Source organism: Gadus morhua, chromosome 23 (assembly GCF_902167405.1).
Source record: "Gadus morhua chromosome 23, gadMor3.0, whole genome shotgun sequence".
NCBI lineage: Eukaryota > Metazoa > Chordata > Actinopteri > Gadiformes > Gadidae > Gadus > Gadus morhua.
In genome coordinates, this window is record NC_044070.1 from 13,872,208 (window position 1) to 13,886,023 (window position 13,816).

A 13,816-nucleotide genomic window follows, 5' to 3' on the forward strand; every position below is an offset into this window, starting at 1 on the left:
GTATAGTACACTGTAGAAATATTTTTTCTTTCAATGTCTGAATTTTGTGCATCCACTTTTTTTAAGAAGACTCTCATTCAGCTGTCCTGTGTCCTTCCCTTAAGAACACATGTGAACACAATTTCCTTGCCTCTACTAAAATTCGTGTTGATTTGACATAAGGAGCCATCGCCCTAATTAGCTCATCCACTCATGGTGAAACGCCTGTGATATGCCGGTTGTGAGTAATCATATACTGCATTGCTGCATGCTCGCATCAATATTGAATTGTTTGTGTTTTACTTTGTATAAACAATATGGATTTTGGGTGAGAGAAAAACATACGATTACCTACCTACCTTGAGATGGGCAAACATTTACAGAGTAAGTCTAGAATCCAGATGCCCTTTAATAATATTCCATAGCAAGCAGGGGGGGGGGGGGGGGGGGGGGCTGTTATCGACGGTCCAATGAAGGGCCGTTGATAACAGTCCCCCACGGATAAGAGAGTGCATCAGGTGAACAACACAGCCAGCTGACAATCTGGGCCCGACCCAGGAAGCGCTGTTTAAACCACAACCACGACTGAGAACAGGAAGGAGACAGAGTGAAGCATCCATGCGTGAATGGACACACAATCAGACTCAAGCATAAACAGTGCTATACCCTATGATACTGTAAAGTGGCAAAGAGCTGTCCTTGACCTCTGTGCAAGCACAGCTGAATTGACAAGACTTTTTAAAATGTTCCTCTCGCAGAGTGCGGACTTGCATGTGGACACACACGTATTGACACACACGCACATTGAGACACGCACAACTGCGCACGGACACAAACACGGACACGGATACAGAGACAGATACACACACACACACACACACACACACACACACACACACACACACACACACACACACACACACACACACACACACACACACACACACACACACACACACACACACACACACACAAGGAATACATGCACAGACCAAAACACAGGATACCCGTGCACGGACACACACACCCACACACAGGCAAACAGATTCAGGGACAAACAGGCATTTTCCGGCAATGTAAAAAAGGGTGTTTGGTACACATCCTCACCCCAGGTTGAGATGCTTGAGCTTCTGTAGGCTGCTGATCTGGGTGGGCAGCTCCTCAATCTGGTTGTTGAACATGTTGAGCACCTCCAGGTTCTTCAGATCCGAGATGTTGGCCGGCACCGCTGGGGGTGCAGAAGGTGCGGGAAAGGGAAGGATGCAAAGGGAGCAAAGGTTAGAACGTGAATTGACGTATGTGTTTGGCTGCATACTTGTGAACACATATACTTAGACATGCACTGCCTCATCATGGGCCTCTCCTCTCACTGCACACACACACACACAAAATCACAGTTCGCAGTTGTCCACCTTCTTATTAGCAGGTCACACACACACACACACACACACACACCTCCTTAACGAGCACATCATCATTAGCCCAGGGGAGGGGGGATATTGCCTTTGATGGCTCAATTAGTGGAAGAGGGGGGGGGGTGGTCTCCCTGATCCACCTCCTTGACATTTCAGATCAGCTGTGCCCTGACCATCGCTTTGGTTCTCCGTCTCACCTTCCATCCGCCCATCCATTATTCATTCATTATTATACCACTCCTGTTTTTGAACCCCCCCCCCCCCCCCCCCCCCCCCCTCCAAAAAACCCTCGAACACTCTCTTGTCAGGAGAGAGGGCGGCGGTGGAGATATCGATGGGGCCGATAACAGAGAGAAAAGGATGGGCGAGAAGGGGGTGTGGGGGCAATTCTATCAGATTAGGAGGCGGATCAATGGGAGGGTGAGGCGTCTAGAGGGGGACGTGAGAAGAGTGTGTGTGTGTGTGTGTGTGTGTGTGTGTGTGTGTGTGTGTGTGTGTGTGTGTGTGTGTGTGTGTGTGTGTGTGTGTGTGTGTGTGTGCGTGTGAATGTTTGCGGGGGAAGGGGGACCCTGATGTGAATGTTGCAGGGAGGATGATGAGCATTGAGGCAAGGCCCCCAGCATACTGATGTCCGCTCAGGATGGCTCCTCTTATCACGCAGTGTGTGTGCGTGTGTGTGTGTGTGTGTTATTGGTATAACCATTATTTGTGTAGTTGAAAAAACTTTGCTGTTGCTTTTTTTTAAGCTGTTGTTGTATGATTACATCCGCCCCAAACTCCAGTGCTATAGGTGACTCAGAAGCGCTCCTGATATCAATGTGTTCCCAGTAGCGTAAGGCTGGCCTCAAAGGAACCAAATCTGACTAATGTACTTGAGTTTGCGTCATTATGTAGCCATAATAGGCTTTACAATAAGGAATAGGCTTGACAGCCATTGTAAATGTGTCAAATGCATCCTATATGGAGCCACTTGAGCATTGTGTTAGTCAGATTGAAATTAACATTTCGCCACTTAAAGTGGAAAAAACTATTATGAGTATGAATCCCTGCTTTAGCAATAGCAAAATTAACAATGGAAAAAACAACAAAGACAGAATATTCTGTTTTAAACTGTCTACTTCCTGCCTGCCCCACCCCCCTTCTTAATTTCTTCCCCCCCCCACTCTCTCCATGGTCAATGGCCTGAGGACAGACCTCTGCATCCAGAAGGGTGCTGGCATTTTACCTCGGATGTCAGAAATCAATTCTGTTCAGATGACCACCACCACCAACAACACAAACACGGACACCACAACCCTAGCGCCGTCCCTCCCAGTCCCTCTCTGAGGACCTGTGAATGGGCCACAATCAATGGTGGACGGATGGAGTCACTGTGTGCGTGTGTGTGTCGTGGAGAGGTCAACACAACCATGCATTTATGCGGCCCTCCTCACAATACGCTGTATCGATTTCCATACAAGCTAGGCTATCTAGTTATCCTTGTCTCTGACCCGGAATGTGTGGGTGCAAAAGGCCCTGAGAGAGAGAGAGAGAGAGAGAGAGAGAGAGAGAGAGAGAGAGAGAGAGAGAGAGAGAGAGAGAGAGAGAGAGAGAGAGAGAGAGAGAGAGAGAGAGAGAGAGAGAGAGAGAGAGAGAGAGAGAGAGAGAGAGAACCCCCCGTGAAAGGTGCAAAGGCCTGCAGACATATGGCATGTGACATTTGGCCTGTGCGTGTCTGTCCACTGCCTGGTACTGACGGTCTGCGGGATGGCCGGTAATGGGCAAGAGAGGAGCAGTGACAACATGGGAGCTTCAACCTTCTTTCTCCCCTCTCCCTCTCCCTCGCCCCCCCCCGCCCAGCTCTTAATGAAAGACTTTCTAAATGTCAGGGTAATTCGTGAGCACCTATCAAAAGTTCAAAAGCCGAACATGGCTTTATAGCTCACTTCCCTCATCTTCTTTAATTAAACAAATGCAAAAAGGCGAACTGGCCCAATACCTCCTTAAAATAAACATGCAGCAATCATGAATAAATGGACCAATAAAGGCTGAGATGTTTGAGTTCGACTAGATCTGCTGCATCTGAGCCATTGCATCCCGGGGGGCGGGGTAACCGTGTACGCGAGGTGATCCGTATCACTGCCAATTGGCTTATCCAAGGTGCTTCTTGATCTGGGATATAAATAGCACCAATAACGAGAGACAATAATGTGTGTAATCTCATCGTGGCTTCATCTGTGTGAGTGTCACAGCTGGATTAGGGAATAGTAGCCTGCAGGCTAAACAGGTCGATGTCTGTCTACTCTGCGCCTGACATGAAAGTTGGTATTGGATCTTTTCAAACTTGAGTGTCTTGGTGCATTTGTTAAGACCAGGTGATAACTATTTTGTATTTGATGGGATTTTTTTAATGTTATTTATATCCGAGAATTCCTTTCCATCATTCCAACATAGCTCAAAGATAGTTTACTGTCTCGAATAATCTGTACTGCACTCTAGTGGTATAAAACGGAAGCACACATATTACTATTTTAAACGTCTGTATCGTTTATCACAATTCTGTAGTGTAAAAAGAAGAACACGGCTTGAGCCAACTGCTTATTACTCTTAATAAATACAATGCTACTAAACAGTGCTAGATGAACCTACCTGTAATCTTGTTGTGGCTGAGAACGAGTTGAGTGATGTTGGACAAGGTGACTATAAAAAAAAACAACAGAACACACATTAGGCACAGCCCTTCAAAGATCGATTAGGGTATGGTACCTGGTGTACACTGTTTAAAAGGTACCATGTAATACCATGTAATTACTCTAATGTAAACGTACAGTTATTACAAAAGTATTGTATTTTCTGGAGCATGTTTTGAAACATGAAAATCTGAAATTATTTACTGGGCACATTTTTTCTCATGAAATTCTTCGAGGCATGATTTTACTAACATTATACATTCATTAAAAATAATTAGACGTCAAATACTATCTCATTAAAAACGTAATCGTCCAATCAAAGATAGAGCTGTAATTGAAGAAGCAGGAAATGCACTGACTCTATAATACTGTTTATAGTTAAATACACAAATACCTAAATAGGGAATAGCAGTATGCAGTTAGCAGGGCATGCCAGAGCAGACGTCATTGACTGTTGCCCCGACAAAGTGAGCCACGGAGTACCCATTATTTCTCAAGCCCTTGTTCTAACTTTTTCTTCATAAAGAACAGCACATTGACAATAAAAAATCGCCGGTGATATGGCGGTGAAATGAAAACTTACACAGTGATGGGACGTCCAGCATGTTAGAAATCCCTCTGTCACACATATCCACCTCGGGAATGTTCTTATCCCGACTCTCCTCCACTATCTTCTTCAGCGATTTAGACATTTTCTGGGATAATCGGCGAACAATGAGTGAAATATAAGTGTTGTTTAAAGCCAAGAAGCAATGGCGCACTATTGCGTTACATGTGTGTAATTTACACCAGAAATAGAGTGTGTTATGAGAAAGCGCCCTTAGGAAGTTATGTTCAGGATAACAGAAATGTGTTGCATCCTTAACGGTACTTCCTAAAGCGAGCTTTCAGAGGTTGTTATTATCATTAGTGTCAACGACACGGCTTACCGTTTCAAATGTAGTGGGAAGTGCTTTTGGTTTCTGATGTTACCGAATAGTAGAGTAATAATAGTATTTTATTTCCTAAACAGAGGACTCCAATACGTAGGCACGCCCAACCGGAAGTAGATCTGCAGGCTATGAAATTCTCTGAATTCCATAAAAGGGCACTTCCTGGACGGATCCCCCCCAACAGGTCTGCCTCATAGACATGTACAGGCGCCGCATTGACCAATTTTGTGGTACGTAAACTTCGCCGCCATATTGGGGAGGCCGATGCTGGCCGGTAAACTAATACAAGTAAACGAGGGAGCTGCAGTTTTATGCATAAAACGGCATAGAACGTTTACATTTCTACTTGGATTTCAATTAATCGTTTTATATTCATATTTAATTATATTATATCTATTTTATAAAAATAAAAATAACATTTCCAAAAATATTTATAGCCAGGCCTAGGTATTTACTGCAGCCAGCAACCGTATGCTAATAATGATTGGATGATGATTTATGTATAATAATGAAGGAATAGTAACTTTGCTGTAGTAGTCCTAAAGTTATTTTGGATGTATTTGACCGTACACACGTCTTTATAAGTGTTCTAATTTACATTTCATATTTGCACACAGATTATAAATAAAGCGCTCATCTTTTGCCATAGACCACAAGAAGTAGCTGTGCTGACAAATATTTTCCAGAACTAAAAATGAATGAAAGCTGATTTAAATTAATTTATTTTACTTTAAACGGAAGGCTTCTGATATTTAACTGTGCTGATATGGAGGTCAAGATCATTCCAGCAAATTTTTAATCATTTGATGAGGGACAACTCACAAACGTTATTACTCTGTAAGGGGGCCAGAAAATCGAACTTTCCACATCACATTATCTTTCTTGTTTATCCTTTGTAATGGAGACCACATGCTGGCATCAGGGGACAGTTATTAACAAAAATGCCATGAGGCAAACAAAACACAATTTTAACAGTCAACTGGACATGGAAGGATTTGCCAATGCAAGGATATTCTGTCGCACGTGTAAAGAAAATAAAAAAAAGATAAACACAGATTAATTAAAGTAAATGATACATAAAAATATAGTATAATAATGTGTCTTTCAACTCTCTCTCTCTCTCTCTCTCTCTCTCTCTCTCTCTCTCTCTCTCTCTCTCTCTCTCTCTCTCTCTCTCTCTCTCTCTCTCTCTCTCTCTCTCTCACACACACTCACACTTCCCTTACTTACCCTCTGTGGGCAACACATGTTCCCTTGCCTCCTCTAGCTCCTGCAGAAGCAGCAGTAGAATGAACTGGCGTGGCCTCTGAGCCTTGCTGTTGTCCTTCTCCCACTCTTTCTGGACCCTCTTCTTCAGCGTCTCCGTATGGGCTCCAATAGCCACCGTAATACATAGGAGGTATGCATAAGATGGCAGGAGGTGCCACACCTCCTCCGCTGTCCTGACACAACACCCACCTTCCCCCAGTGCAGCCCAGTGCAGTCCAGTCCAGCCAAGCCCAGCCCAGTCCAGCCCAGTCCAGCCAAGCCCAGGCCAGCCCTGTCCAAGGAGTAAGATCTGAAGCGATAGGGGTGGGTTCTGTGATAGGGCCAGATGTGGTTGAAGGCCGAACTAGATGGCTAGAGTGAGTGTGAGTGTGTGTGCTTGTGTGTGTGTATTTGCGTGTTTGTGCATAGCCGTGTGCATGTTTTCTTTTCTCAGTTTCTCAGACTTTTGCAAAAATTGTTGATTTATTTGCTTATTTTGAAGCCAACATGGATGCACTGCTCCTCTACCTTTAACCCAAACGTATTTGCAGAACTGTGAGAGGCACCAAGGGTTAACCTCATGAATCCCTGCTCACTGTGAGTGTGTGCATATGTGTGTGGTGCGTGTGCACCCATGTGTTAATTTGTCAGCATAAAAGTAACACCTGTTTTTTCGTGCAGGGAATTTGTTTTCCAAATCCTTCGAACATACATTTTACACATATTCATTATAAGTGTGTTCTTATGGAATAACGTTTCATCTGTAAAGTAAGGTCCCTCATCTATGTTTAGATTTTTCAAACGATCATCCGGTTTTGGTCAAAACGACATTGACATCTAGCCAATCCTAATCCTAATCCAAATCCTGGTTTTGCCTGCATTGTTTATAAAATATAACTAATGGGTTTTAATATAACTAAGGGGAAACGTAAATGTCCCCTTTCTGAAGCAGAAAAAAACGTCACAATACAACTTGTGAGAAGTAGGGTACATGGGAGTATGCAAGTCTTATATCAGGAGGAACATGCAGTCATGCATACTGTATAATAGCTCATACATAACATACAGATTTCTGTAGATCGTAACACATACACGCATACATGCACAGAAGTACAGATATGCGCGCAGATAGACCTCCCCCCCCCCCCCACACAGTGTGTGTGTGTGTGCGTGTGTGGGGGGGGGGGGGTCCATAAAAATAATCGCTTATTATCAGGACATCTAATCAGATATGAGTTATGTGAAAGCAACTTTAAATAATGTTCTCTTGATTAAAAGGAAAATACTCTGAGCCTGCTATGCAAAAACACACACATGTGGCATGTGCACCCACACTCGCACTTTCTCTCTCCCTTCAAACACATGTATTCACACGTTCTCTTTCTCTCTCTCATTAGAGAGACATTAAAGGTGTTTATTTTTTCAGTCGGATTCTCCCACCTAAGTCATTAGGATTCCTTCCCACTTCCCCAGCACATTTACTCTCTCCCATGACATCTGACCTCTTTACATTCTACAGTGCGGCTCTCTTGTAACAACCGTGTGTGTGTATTTGTGTTTGTGCCTGTGTGTCCTAATGATGTCTCAAGAACCTTTGTAACTACGTTGATGCTCTATGAAGCTACAAAGCCATAAGTGAAACAACATGTCCAGGAGTTGTGCAGACTGAAAGGAATTGTTTAAACATGGTCCTGGTATTTGTGTTCACATATTTCTGTTCAACTTTATATTTTCAAGGCATAGAGAATGGGATCTAATTTTGCCCGGTATGGAGAAGCTGTTAGACCTCTGAACCAAGCTGTAAAACAGAAACTAATACATTAGTTTGTAGTAATTACATGCAGCGGCAGTCAAAGTTAAACGTTTGGTTAGCTTTTTGGCTCATAGGAAAATTGTATAAGATTAAACTTTATTATTCGCAGGAAATTTAGGAGATGTGATAGTAGGCTCCATTTAAAAAATACTCATGATAGGCTTAAGTAGGATTAGAGCTTCTGCAAAAACATCTTAAGAATTGTTACTCATGCAGACCAGACCTGTGGAAAACGTATTTTGGTTGACCTTATTTGAATTCAACATGTTTGCCCATAGTGGAAAACTACCCATAAATAATTACCTAAATTGCTAGTTGGTAATACAAAATTATATTAACTTATATATCTTTCAAAATGCATGCTTTGCTATACTCTGCCAGTATTCGGTAATACCCTAATCAATATGATCAAGTTTAATACTCAATATTTAAATTGATCTCTTTCTGTCTACTGTGACTGGTGTTCTCCGGGTAGCAATGCATTCTGGGAATGACACTTGCCTCAAGCAGTTGAGTGTCTTATATGAAAGAGGACTTCTTAGGTCAGCCTAATCATACACTGCTCCACACGGTTGACCAAAAACAAGGAGAAAAAGGAATTTAGGCTACTTCATTTAATCTTCAAAGTGACTGCTCGGGTATAAACATTATAGACATTCCTTTGGAAAATGGGCTCCAGTCAGTGAGTTTTCCGCAAATCAGATTTTTGTCATTCATTACTGAGACAAGGAGCACAAGAGAAACAATTACCTCACAACAAAAGTCTCCTTTTATTAAGGTCATCACAAATTCCTCTTCCAAAATTCATGTATTTCCTATTAGCACAAAGATTTATACAAAAACTGATTAAAAAAATATAGCTGTTCATTAAACTATTTTCTGATGACGTTGATTTAAAAAAATATTTATTTACATTGATTTTGAAGCAGAACAATTGCAACAAATGTGTTTGTTTTTTCACAGAGATTAATTAAACTGTAAACAGCTCTGTGTGTTTGTGCGCGTGCGTGCGTGCGTGAGTGCGTGCGTGCGTGCGTGCGTGTGTGTATCATGAATTCTCCTCTCAGCTGCTCCAAGTGAGTCGGAATCCCGAGGGCAGGACGCTGGACTGCGCCTGGAACACGATGTAGACGAGGTGGGAGGAGGCGGTGAACGGAGCGACGTTGGTCTCCTGAGGAGGAAGACAGGGGGACTCTTTACTGTGGAGCACACGTAGGTTCCTCTAAACACACCCAAAGCTCTCTGAACAACGTGGGACTTTTTACTGAAGAAGTCTGGAATATATTTCAGACGCAGCCAAATACTAGTCTTGCAAATCCGACTTTCAAAGTTCGGAGATTAGCCAAACATTAACAAAAGCGGAATCTCGGGACCACAGAACTCGGTTTGGGGAGGTCTCTCAGCCCATCAGAAACACCAAACACGATTACCAGTGTTTGACGGCTGCACTGGTAAATACCGCCAGTTCCCTTGTAAGATGAAATTCAGAACTGAGGGCCTCACACTCTGTCACATTTCACAGAAACAGCATCCTAAAACAGCCCTCTTCAGTTCAGTGTTCTCCTAATACACAGTGTCTCTGTGAGGAGCCAGTCCACTCACCCGTCCGCAGTAGGGGCCCACGGGGGCAGTCGTGCTGTCCGGGCCGTCGTAGAGCTTCAGGAAGTTGTTCTGGCAGTCTCCGGGGTCGTCGATGCTGAGCTGGGCGAAGGTGACGGTGACCACTCGGCCCCGGGGAGCCCGGATGTCCCACTCGCAGTGCGTCCCGTTGGGATAGGTTCCCGGGTAGTTGGGGCTGGCCACCGAGCCGTGGTCTCCGTACAGAGTGCCGCCGCAACCTGCCCAGATACAGACCAGGTAGGTGTGACGCAAGTCTTGATTGGCTTATTATTTGGTCGATGGCCTTCACGCCACCTTCCTTTCTCTTTTAGTGTGCTGTGAGCCGGAAGGACACCTACGTATTTATAACAGTACCAAAAGCCCAGAGCACTCAAACCAGAGTACATTGGAAAAAAACATTTATATGGATCAGCATTAACAAGACCAAGGTCTAGGGAAGGACCAGTGAGCTTACCTGTGGGTACCTTTTGTAAATACAAAAAATAATATATCTGTCTCAGACCACTGCATTAGCTAACAACGGGAACTTAATAAATACAAACGCAACAGTGTTCATGGCCAAAAGATTTGCTTGGTGTTGCTCAGACATCCGGATGTGAACTCATTAAGCCACATTCATCTCATATATTGATGGTAAATGTATAAAATATGACAAAAGACGGCGCCACCTTGCGGGGAGGAGGTCCACGTGGCCTCGAAGCCGTCCCGCACGTTGTTGAAGTCGCTCTTGAAGCGCAGGTAGAGCGCGTTGGTGCCGGGGAACACAGGGGCGGGCAGCCCGGAGCCGCAGAACCTCCCTAAGGGAGGGCTGGTGGCCGTGGAGCCGTTACGGACCTTACCCAGACATCAGAGCAGAACCACAAGACACAGTGAGGGAAATACTTCTCAAGACGCTGTGTTTGTGTGTGTGGGTGTTGGTGGGTGCACGTGGGTGTATGTGTGTGTGCGTTTGTGTGTGTGGAGTGGTGACGGCACACCACATCCACCACCAGTGGAGAGGTGAGTAATGATGCTGTCCAATTAGACACCAGGGGAGGTTTAGGGGAGACCACGTTGGTACAAAGATCCCGGTTTGGGAATTGGACCAGGACACCGGGCTTAGCACCCCTAGTCTTAATGACGGGTGCCATGGGATCTTTAGTGACCCCAGGGAGGTCAGGACCTTGTTTCTCCTAGCCACCTTCATAAACCGTGAATCATGATGTTGTTGCCATGGCGACGTTTGTGCGCGTACAGTCGCCACTGGGGCCAGCTCACCTCCAGGTAGTCGTAGGCGCAGAGGGAGTGTCCCTCTATGTCGAAGCTGTTGAAGAACAGGGAGATGGAGCTGCCCTGCGGAGCCATGAGCACCACGGTGCAGTCGGTGTTGAGAGGGTAGACGTCGGGCCAGCCAGGGCTCTTCAGGTAGCCGTAGGCCTGCTGGTAGGTGCGGCTGCAGCCTAGGGGAGGGGAGGGGGAATACAGTGTGCTTTCTCTATCGGGTAGCAGCGAGGAGTTACACACACACACACACACAGAGGTATACAAGAGCTCACCTTACGAATTTTGATCTGCACAACTTTAGTACAACAAATGTATTCACTTATTGTGCTTGCAGATCTACTTATCATACTGTGTATATGCCTATACATATTTTGTAGATTTATCCTTATTCTAATCTTATGTGCATGCGTATTCTTGCATACTCTAGTATTTTCAATAATTCCAACACAGTATGTTAGGTGAGGGATGCTAAAGGTTCAGGTATGCAACAAGGAAACCCCTGGCAACTCATAACCAATCAGATAACAAAAGAAGTACCAACTGTATATCTAGACATGATACTAATACTGTCCCCTCTGAATCTTAAGCATTGTAAACCTGCGTTTTACTCGTGGCTGATGTCATCGTTTCTAATAGTACTTAGCTCCCCGCCTACCTGCCACCTGATAGGTCAAGCTCATGCCGTTTCCTGGCATAAAGGTGTCGGACTTGAAATGCAGACTTATGGTCCTTCCGTAGCTGTAGAAGTCCGGTACCGGGCTTTCACCGGCGCAGAACTTATGGGACTGGCCGTAGTCTCCCTGGAGAGAGAGAGAGAGAGAGACAGAATTCGTCAGAATATAAATCGTAATTGAACTCATTGTTCTTTGAATCAAATGAAATCTGGTCAGATTGGGAAACAAATTAGCATAGCCCACTAAATAGTGCAACAAGGTCAGTGCAAACGTTAGGATTTTGCGTCCAAAACAAGAACAAATGCTGTTGAATGGCATCAGCGCCGTCCATCTTGGAACAGCTGATCCCGGCCTCTCGTATTAAAAAGAGGCGGAGGAGAATGACAATGATGATACTTCCACCATGTCTTTACTTGACTCACTTCAGTTCACTGCATACTTTTTATTTGAATGAAGTCTAATGTTTCCCAGATAGAAAGGCCCGAGCCCGTGCGCAACTCACCACCGGCCAGTCCTTCATCTCCAGGTAGTTGCTGGAGCAGCTCTGGCCCGGCTGCAGGGTCCAGGTCTGGACGGACAGCTTGACCGACTCCTGGGGCGGGGCGTCGAGGATCCAGCGGCAGGAGGTCTGCGCCGGGTACGCGTTGGGGAAGAACGGCGAGGTGATGGTCTGGATCGCCGTGGTGGCGTTCAGCGTGCCGCCACATAACACTGTGTACGGGGAGGCATTGGGGTACCTCCATCATTTCCTTTTTAGAGTATTATGGATGTCTAAAAGTACACGTATGTTTGAGTATTTAACACTGCTGGCCATTGATGCACCCTAAAAAAACCATCATTGAGGTTCCCAGCAAATGTGGGTATGGGCAGGTTGGGTATGATGCTAAGAGATACTGATTGATGCATGAGCTGTCATCTTCGATTTCAAGTCTAGAGTGAAGAGCACTCGATTTCTGGACATGCAGGCACCAAAAGGTCAGCCAAAATGACCTTTGTTATGGAGCCAAGGGACAAATATCAATGTCGATTGAACGTGAAAGTCAACTTTGTGCACAATTATTCATTACAACTCGAATGAAAAAGCAATATGCAGCATAACAACCCTAATGTTGTAAATGAGTGGAGTCCAACCTGTGGCTCCACTGGATGGGCTTTAACCATAACTTTAATGAGAAGGTGTCTTACCGTCCATCCCCCTGTAGGTGGCGTTGAAGCCCCTCTTTTGCACAACGCCGTCAGTGACGAAGAGGACGGTCAGGAAGTTGCCTGACGACACAAAGGGCATGGGGACGGTGTTCCCGCAGAAGGAGCCAACCAGAGGGACGTTCACGTTGTCGCCATCATAGACCTTAAAGGCACAAAGAGAGAGTAAGAACATGGGAAGTAAAAGAGTAGGTGTGTATTGAGTTAAGAGGTGAAGCGAATGGGACATAAGGAAATAAAGAGCGGGGTTATCTAATAATTAAGATGAATAAATGTATTGTGACAAATCCTCAGATATTTTTTTTGCAATAGAAACGTTGATAGCTGCAGATGGAAAGTGACAGTGCTGGTTTTACTATCACTATGCAAATTACACCATAATGATATGATAAAGATAAAGTAAGAATGATAGTCTTTTCATTTGCAACTATCATCCTCTCTTTATATTTATAGTAAAAAGCATTATTTTGGTTTTTCTTTTTTTTCCAAGCAGAGCACAAGGTCTGTTCTTACATGTGCTACATGTCCATTGTATATATAGTTACAGCACACACACACACACACACACACACACACACACACACACACACACACACACACACACACACACACACACACACACACACACACACTTGAACTGGATCTCTTGCCGTTACCTTGATGCGGTCGTAGCGACAGTTGGGGGAGTTCTCCAGGTCGAAGGAGTCAAAGGTGAGGTTGATGAGCTTGTTGATGGGCATCTCGATGGTCCACAGACAGTTCAGGTACGGCTCGTAGCGGCTGTCCAGGTTGGTGTCCGGGGAGCCGAACGTGCCCATGGGCATGGAGAGGTAACCCCCGCAACCCTGGGCCGGACCTGCATGAGACGGGAAACACAAAGATAGAAAGTTAAGCCATTTTAAAAGACAGCGGGCCGACTTGAAGTGAAACAAACAAACAAAAGTAGTTTCCACAAGCCACTTTGAAAAGCCTTGCTTGATTCACTGGATTTGTGCTATGT

The 13,816-nt window shown here is 44.8% G+C and overlaps 2 protein-coding genes across 2 annotated transcripts in view; both read right to left on the reverse strand.

Annotated features, from left to right (window-relative positions):
• The window catches only part of rsu1 (Ras suppressor protein 1), a 26,349-nt gene extending 21,211 nt beyond the window's left edge, over positions 1-5,138 (reverse strand). The window contains exons 1-4 of the mRNA XM_030349050.1: positions 4,993-5,138; positions 4,647-4,758; positions 4,023-4,073; positions 1,087-1,207 (exon numbers count right to left, since the gene is read on the reverse strand). Of these exons, the coding sequence (XP_030204910.1) occupies positions 1,087-1,207; positions 4,023-4,073; positions 4,647-4,755 (281 nt within the window). The 5' untranslated portion in view covers positions 4,756-4,758; positions 4,993-5,138. The remainder of the gene's footprint in view (positions 1-1,086; positions 1,208-4,022; positions 4,074-4,646; positions 4,759-4,992) is intronic.
• A 3,664-nt stretch (positions 5,139-8,802) lies between these two features.
• cubn (cubilin (intrinsic factor-cobalamin receptor)) overlaps positions 8,803-13,816 on the reverse strand; it is a 59,303-nt gene continuing 54,289 nt past the window's right edge. The window contains exons 60-67 of the mRNA XM_030349179.1: positions 13,473-13,672; positions 12,799-12,961; positions 12,116-12,324; positions 11,595-11,739; positions 10,934-11,115; positions 10,345-10,510; positions 9,659-9,894; positions 8,803-9,227 (exon numbers count right to left, since the gene is read on the reverse strand). Coding sequence (XP_030205039.1) covers positions 9,120-9,227; positions 9,659-9,894; positions 10,345-10,510; positions 10,934-11,115; positions 11,595-11,739; positions 12,116-12,324; positions 12,799-12,961; positions 13,473-13,672 — 1,409 coding nt within the window. The 3' untranslated portion in view covers positions 8,803-9,119. The remainder of the gene's footprint in view (positions 9,228-9,658; positions 9,895-10,344; positions 10,511-10,933; positions 11,116-11,594; positions 11,740-12,115; positions 12,325-12,798; positions 12,962-13,472; positions 13,673-13,816) is intronic.